Genomic DNA, 8,012 nt, shown 5'->3' with positions numbered 1-8,012 from the left:
GATGATTTGCCCACAGTGGCCGAAATGATATGATGAGATGCCCTCAAAGGCTTGATGATACTATGAACGTATATACCTATGCATGGTATGACATTTATACGCATATGCATGACATTATAAAAATGAAATGACTCACAGAGTTATGCACACGTACATGTCGAGTCTTTTACTCCATGTTTCTCTCATTTCTATTATTTACTAATTTTCATTCCTTACATACTTGGTACATTATTTATACTGACATCCCTTTTGCCTGAGGACACTGCGTTTCATGCTCGCAGGTCTCGATAGACAGGTCGAGAGTCCTCCAAGTAGGCGATCAGCTCAACAGAAGATATTGGTGCACTCAATTTGCTTCGGAGTTACTTGTTTGGTCAGTATGATTTAGATGTGTATGGTTTGGTATGGCGGGGCTCTATCCCGACTTTTATGATAATTATGTACTCTTAGAGGCTTGTAGGCATATGTCGTATACGTGAAAGATTGTACGGCCTTGTCGGCCTATGTTTTGAGTTTATAAATGATGATGTTGGCCTATTAAGCCCGTATGTCACATGTATATGATGATGTAATAAGAAAGATATATAACTTGGTATTCGGTTGAGTAAGGTACCGGGTGCCCGTCGCGGCCCATCGGTTTGGGTCGTGACACCAAGTCACTTCATTTCCTCCAATTCTATCCTCAGCACTTAGTATTGAGTTAAAGTCCCCCCCAAACCAACCAAGGCTTCCTGTATGTCCTGCTATGAATGACTAGGTCCTCCCACAGACTTCTTCTCTCCTCTTTTGTATTAAAAGAATATACAAATGCCATCTCAAAAGATAACTGGAGTGGGATACTCAACACTTCACAAGTAATCAACCGAGCTGATTTGTATTTCAAAACAATCTGGTAGTAATCTGGTCTCAGAGTGACCAAGATTCTCCCATTATAGTGACAGTCCAAATTAGTAATATGCTTTCATCCTGTAAACAGTTTATCTGCTATTAACTCCATCTTTTCCTTTTTTATTTTGGATTATAGTAGGCCTATCAAGCTTACCTTTTCATCATTGCAAAGGAGTTTCACCTCCTTTTGCTTATTAGAGGCATTTAGACCCATAGTATTCTAACTTAGTAAGGTAACCATTCCCACTATGAGGAATAGTTAGTCCACCCATCTTACCACCTACTATCCCTTCCTTCATCTGATATAATGTTTCCTGTTTGTGCAAAATCTGGAATGGATTGGATTTTTCCAGCTGCTCATTCTGCTTTGGAACATTTTTGCCAAACTTATGTGAAGTTTTCCACCCTGATGCCTCCCCCCTTTCCTTTGTTGCATTCTGATCTCTGGCTTCATACTCCTATGATCTGCCTAATGTAGCACTAAGCAAGGTTTTCTTTATTACTGTGGAAGCCTCATGATCCTCCTGCCTTTTTTCATTTTCCACTTGAACTTGTTTTTCCTCCTGTTTACCATTTGGCTTGACATTATTCTGTTGATCAGTCGTTGGTACCTTCTTTTTAATCTACATACTGCCTCATCATGCCCATATTTCGCACAATGAGCACATAAAGTTGGTTTCTAATCATAGCTGATCCTATGCTCTATTATTCTGCCCTTTTCATTCCTAAACTTCACCACATCATGTAGTTTAGCATCCATTTTCACTTTCACTAATAATCGAGCAAAGTTAAGCCCATTTTCTTTCTCTGTATTTTGGTCTACCATTAATGGTTTACCCACCAAACTTCCTATCTCACTTAGTCCCCTTGGACTTCAGTACTTGAAATCCAATCCTGGCAATTTGATCCATATTGGTACTGTTAGTAGTTCCTCACGGGTGAACTCTAGCTCAGGTGTCCAAGCCTTAACAATAAAGGGTTTATTATCAAAATGGTAGATGCCCCTTCGATAACCTCTTGCTTACCCATTATTGTGTCAAATAGTACCACAATTACTCCATTTTTCAACATTGCAATCCCGTAAATACCTAGTTTACCCCATAGCCTTTGGATGTAGGGTGAGCCCTCAGGACATAGAAAATAACTGCGTTCCCCCAATATTCTATTTCTGTACTTATATCATCTAGTTCAATTTCACCAAAAGTTGACTCACCGTGAGATTTAGGCTGCACATACTCCAATTTGTAACCAACATTCGAAATTTTTTTAATATCGAAATTGTCCCATACTGAGCTCTTCCTCCCCTGCAATTCTGGTGCCTCTTCTACTTCATCAGCCCATGATTTCCTTCCATTGTTCACATGCACAGATTGATCGCTGCTCATAGAGGCTTGTACCTCATTCCACAGTTGAATTATTTCGATTTGCTTGAGATTCTCATTCTTTTTATTTTTTGGTACTGTTCCATTAAAATTAGGGCTCAATTGCGTTTCACTCGAAGTTTCTTCTCTAACTATTTTGTCCTTGGTTCCTCGTTGAGCATTGCTCGAAGAGGCAGCTGATTTTCTCGCCATTATAGCTTTTTGAGATGGAATACGAGCTCTCTTACCCATGGTAGGCGCAGGTTAAGCTAACTTAACACACCGATACTTTAGAATCATATTTTAAATAATTTGCATGTAGGTTTGATGGAAGTGGTTTGCTTTCATTTCCTTTCTTTTAGGTCAAAATGACTTGGTCAAAACTCTTTTACGAGCCACTGGTAACGCAAATATGAAAAAGAAAGCCAACGAATAAAGAATAAGTACATCCAGGCAACCCTTGTTGCGAATCCCCTTATTGCATGCATTTTTCTCCTATCTTCCTACGGAAAACCAACAAGTATGTTGAAACTGAACTCGGGTTCGGGCTATATACGCCCAGCGCACGATAGCATTTGGCCCCGTATGTTCTGGGTCCTTCCTCCAGCTCTCGTCTTTCTATATCATTCAGCGTCGCTCATTCACGACGAAGCCGGATCGTTACCCTCAATCCCGTTGTGGCCGTTTTGCCAGATCCAGAATTGTTTCGTTTTTGCTTCGCATTCACGCCCCTTTCGGTAATTTTCGTCGGATTTGAGTCGATCTGCTTGGGTTTTCAGGTATAGCGGATCTATTTACGCAATACATTACTAAATTTTTACCATTTTTTCTTTGAGTTTTCATTGAATAACTGCTTTGTTTCGGTATTCCAGATCGATTCAGGTAATATTTTTTCAATTTTTGTGAATTTGTAGGCTATTTGGATATTAATTAGTGGCAATTAGGGTTTCCTATTCTAGATTAAAAATTAGTTTTTTTAATTACCATTTAAGGTCCTTCAGGCTCCAGTGGATCAAGAGTCAAGAAATTGGAAGCATTTACGTGTTCGATTTCCAATAAATCTTAATTATTAGTAAATAGAACTGGTGTGGTTCGGTTGCAATCAATTTTTATTTTTCTAAAAGTAATTTGTTGAGTATGGACTCAGAAACTCTACAAATTTGGGTGTCACGAATAATTCACTTACTCTATTGCGGAGAAGGAGGAGAAGAAGAGAAACAGTGAAGGTTTTGAAATGTTCAAATTCTCTATCAATTCAATTTTTATATTTAATAAGGTCTGATTCGTTTCAATATCTGATCTTTGACAGATGTTGATTGTTTTTGTCTTCCGCTGATTAACTTAATTTGGTGTGCACCAGTTTGGTGGAATTTTTCTTTTTAATGTGTTATGGTGGAAAAAGTTATAGGTTTTCCAATGTGTGCCTATCAGTATATCACTGGTGGTCATAACTTCATCTCCTTCTCTGATCAGGGATCTGCTTTTTGGTCTTCTGGTGAGTTATTGAGAATTTGTTTGGCTGATCCAGAACAACTATGCACGGATATGAAAGAGACGTAAGCTATTACTATATCTTTTTTAAATCCTTGCTTTTGCTTTGAAATTTTCATCTTCTGCTTTGGTATGACAGCTTTATTGTGTTCATTCAGGAGTTTGAGGAGTATGAAGATTTGGATGAATATGAGGAGGAAGGTGAAGAGCAAGAAGAGGACGAGGAGGGCGAAGAGGAATATGAGGAGGAAGAGCCTCAGCAGCCTCCACAAGAGTTGTTGGAGTACCTGGAGCTGAGACAACGACTGAAAGAAGATATCAGGAAACAGAGGAAGAAGGAATTAGGTTCTGTCAATGGCCGTTCAACTGAAATTAAGAAGGCTTTGCCGAGGGACAAGTGAGTGCCACTAGTGTGTTTCAGATTTTGGACACCCTTGTTTGTTTGTTTGTCAATATGTTACTTTGTGCTGGATTTTGAATTTATCAATTCTGTGTAATGAATGTACTCTCACTTAGTCTGTTGCATATTTCTAAATATTAGCTGTGTTCTGTCTCATGCATGGAATTGTGCTTTTCAAAACCACATATATCAAATACATTTTCAAAAAAAAACCACATATGTCAAATACATTTTCAAAAAAACCGCATATGTCAAATGGATCTTTTGGGTGTCTATTTATGCATATTCTTTGGAATATATGCCTTGTCTTCCCGCCACTCTAGTTTCAGTTGAAATTGTTCACCACTGAAGATTGATAAATATGATTTTTTTCCCAAATTCTGATTTCTACATTCTAAAAAATACTATAATTCTAATATTTTCTGTGTTTTTAATCTTCAAGGTGTAGTTGCACGAAATGTATCTCTTACCCTTTATAAAGATTTATTGGTGTATACATCTAGAATAAAGTTAATTGATTTCAGTTTTGAAGCTTATGCTGTTGGTCTTACTTCCTGTTTCTTTCTCGGCACTTTCAGTTATGGTTCCTTCTTTGGACCTTCCCAGCCTGTGATCGCTCAAAGAGTAATCCAAGAAAGCAAGTCGCTATTGGAGAATCCAAATTTGGCAGCAAAAGTCCTGAAATCAAACCATGCTGTATGTATCAATTTTAATTCATATGAAGATGCCTGTGCCTCAGTGTAGTTTTGTAATTCTACGATTAATGAAGGTTTGCAAATCATCATCACCTTATAAGTCCTCTCTAGTAGTGTACAACAGCTTTAGCTTCCACTTCCACACTATGAAAAATTAGTAATATCACATGACATGCCATTATTGCATGGTTAATTATTCTCATCTTCACTGGAGCCAATGGGCATTGAATGGCACATATACCTTTCCATTGATGTCAGGGCCTACATTATATCTGTTACAGAGCGTTTTCTGTTCTTGTAGAACGATAGGAGCTCTGCATCAAAACCCGCAGTATCAAAATCTGGTATTAGCAGCCATGCACCAAAGGTCACTAACGGGGTACTGAATTATTAGTGGAAATTAATGTACTCTTAATTGTGTTTTACTACTGATGATGTACTCTCTGTATTTTCTGATGCTTCTTTTAAACAATTTTTTGCCATATCAATTTCTGCAGTTGAAAACAAAGGTCCAGATGTTAAAAAATACAAGAGATTACTCATTTCTATTATCTGATGATGCTGAACTTCCTGCTCCATCAAAAGGTTCTGTACCTCATAAAGACTCTGCCCTTTATTCTGGTGCGCTTCCTATCATAGCTAATCTGGTTGTTTATTTAGTGGTTCAGGGCGTACGCCGTACTGTATTTATTGTGAAAATTTATTCAGGTTTTTTGGTGATATTGAAGATGCACGATTATCTTTACCACCAAGCAGCAAGCAATCTTTAAGCAATACGCGGAGAAAGCTGCTCAATGATCATGAAGTACGGAAACCTATACCAGGAAGCAGCCAAATGCAATCGAAACTGTTGACTCAGAAATCAGTTTCTGTTAGTAAGCAATCTCAACTAGCATTAGATTTGAGGAAACAGCTTAGTAGCAGTAAAGGGAGTGGGCCTGATCGGCCTTTGGGGCCAAAAGTGGTGCCTCCCAAAGTTATAGGCGTTCCAAATGGCAAGAGGGTTTTGACACCAGGCGTCAAGAGCACTGTGCCTGCTTTGCATAAGCCAACCCCTTCAAAGTTGCAACCTTCTATTCCAAGGCAGTCCTTAGTACAGAAAAAGGAACTGCTACAATCTGGAAAGTCAAAGGGGATATCAAATCAAGCTGGGCCTTCATCCAAATCTAAGCGGATGATGCAGAAACAGGCAGTGCCGTCATCCAAATCTCAGGTCTTACCTATGTTTTTTTTTTTTTTTTTAATGTTATCCATTTTATCTTTTCCTTGGGTTACAGAGATGAAGCTGCTTTCCCTCCGTTTTGGTTTGGGTTGGGGGGTTTGCCAGTAGTAGTGGTGATGGAGACCTGCTGATCCAAATTTGTGATTTTAACAGATAAAGCAAATGCCTCCTAAAACTGCAACCCGTTCTTTGGAAGATAGGCGCCCAGCAAGAAAACCAATGAGACATGATGAAGAAGGTGATGGAGCAGAAGCTATTAGTATGATTAGGAGGATGTTTGGGTACTTATCATTCCTTCCTTATAAGTTTCTTTTAGTTGATTTTTTATCCTTTTGGGAAGGTTGGTTTGCAATTTTTTTTTTTGAAGCTCTAGCTTTTGTATTTCTGACATTGCTGGTTGCTTTAGAGTTGAGGGTTCGTGAGACCAGAAACTTTATAGTCTTGAAGGACTTTTTTGTACAAGTGGATAAACTTCCTAGTGGAAACTGATCAGGTGAAATATTCACGTTCTCTGATCAGATTCTCTTGCGGTTGAGGACACATACAAAAAAGTTGATTCAGATAAAACTTGTTTGATTGGTTCTTTATTTGATGTAGTTAAATTAAGATCACAATAAACTGCAAGATGTTGCTAGCTTTGATAATGCCTAATGTTGAATTTCATCTCGTTTTGTTGGCTTGAGAAAGTATGTCTTTTTTTGCAGGTATAATCCCAACAGGTATCAAGATGATGATGATACTAGTGATATGGAGGCTAATTTTGATGACATACTGAGGGAGGAAAAGCGAAGGTTGGTGAAATTGTCTCATATTTCTATACTTACTTTCAACATTTGTTAGTTCATGCTGAGCGCCTAGTTCACTTGATCTGCTAGTGTAAGCAATCCCACTCCCTCTGCTACTCCCATCTTCCCTTCAAGGGAATAACATGCACTTAATTCATTGGCTAGAAGTTCAAATTTAAGGCTTTCCTAGTTAGGCATTTCTTTTTTGTCTTTCTTTTTTATCTTATTTTGCATTTCATATATAGAGGGTCTAACATGCAGGGCATGCCCTCATCACCTAGTTTTTGACTACATGGGTGAAGTTGAGTGGAATACTGTTCTTTTTGCATATCCATTTGTTTTACTGTGATGCGAAGACAGAAAAAGACTGGAAACGGTAATTTCAAACCTATAGTTAACCTTCTTTCCTTCTGGCTTTAAAATGAGATTTTTTTTGAATTTTCCTGTACAAACTTTTCAAAACCTAACCAATGCTTATGGCTGCTGCTATGATGGGAAGCAGCAATTTTCTAGAATATATATTTAGGTTATGCAATGTCTGTTCGCAATTTTGTGTTCCTGTTAGTACTTATCTTGTCAAGATGAGTGCTTCAACGGTCTCCCGCACAAGTAAGAGAAGGTGCTGAATGCTGACCTACTTTTAATTTGTTTTCCAGTGCAAAAATAGCAAGGAAAGAGGACGAGGAAGAACTTCGGAAGATAGAAGAAGAAGAGAGGAGGGAGCAGTTGAGAAAACAGGCAAAGAAGCGCAAGTTGAGTCATCATTGAAGGGAAAGATGGTTTTCCATTGCTTGATAGAGAGAACTATTGAGGTTTTCATTTTTTGCTAGTTAGCCACAAAGTAAAGGGGGGGATGTGGGGAATTTGTACAGGAATATTGAGTCTCCGCTTAATTTACCAATTGATTTGTTTCTATTGGTTGTTGTATTGAGATTTGAGCGTTGCCGCTCATTGCCCAATCAGTTGTAACATAATCTTTTTATCATTCTGCAGCTGCAATAATTTAATGCCCCTATTTGCTAAGCTAAATTTGAGAAAATTCTTGGGGCACGTGGTACAGCTTTTGAATTAGTTGCTGTACATTATATTTTGCCGTAACTTCACTTGTGCTGATTTGGATTATTTGTTGTCAAATTGACAAAATTTGAACGGTGATACAATGAATTTGAA

At 38.2% G+C, this 8,012-nt stretch overlaps 1 protein-coding gene across 3 annotated transcripts; it reads left to right on the top strand.

Moving 5' to 3' along the window:
* Positions 1-2,578: 2,578 nt before the first annotated feature.
* On the top strand, positions 2,579-7,871 carry LOC107829979 (uncharacterized). 3 transcript variants are annotated; one of them, XM_016657446.2, is made up of 10 exons: positions 2,579-3,028; positions 3,723-3,805; positions 3,899-4,137; positions 4,719-4,836; positions 5,137-5,214; positions 5,333-5,456; positions 5,564-6,048; positions 6,211-6,338; positions 6,762-6,848; positions 7,499-7,871. In XM_016657446.2, the coding sequence occupies exons 2-10, from the start codon at positions 3,785-3,787 to the stop codon at positions 7,608-7,610; spliced, it is 1,392 nt and encodes a 463-aa protein (XP_016512932.1). In that variant the 5' UTR covers positions 2,579-3,028; positions 3,723-3,784; the 3' UTR covers positions 7,611-7,871. The 3 variants fall into 3 exon arrangements, with proteins under 3 accessions (XP_016512932.1, XP_016512933.1, XP_075090651.1); XM_075234550.1 differs by lacking the exon at positions 2,579-3,028 and adding an exon at positions 3,451-3,475; XM_016657447.2 differs by lacking the exon at positions 5,137-5,214.
* Positions 7,872-8,012: the final 141 nt, after the last annotated feature.

The sequence above is a fragment of the Nicotiana tabacum genome, chromosome 17 (genome assembly GCF_000715075.1).
Source record: "Nicotiana tabacum cultivar K326 chromosome 17, ASM71507v2, whole genome shotgun sequence".
NCBI lineage: Eukaryota > Viridiplantae > Streptophyta > Magnoliopsida > Solanales > Solanaceae > Nicotiana > Nicotiana tabacum.
This window is presented reverse-complemented; position numbering and strand designations above follow the sequence as displayed.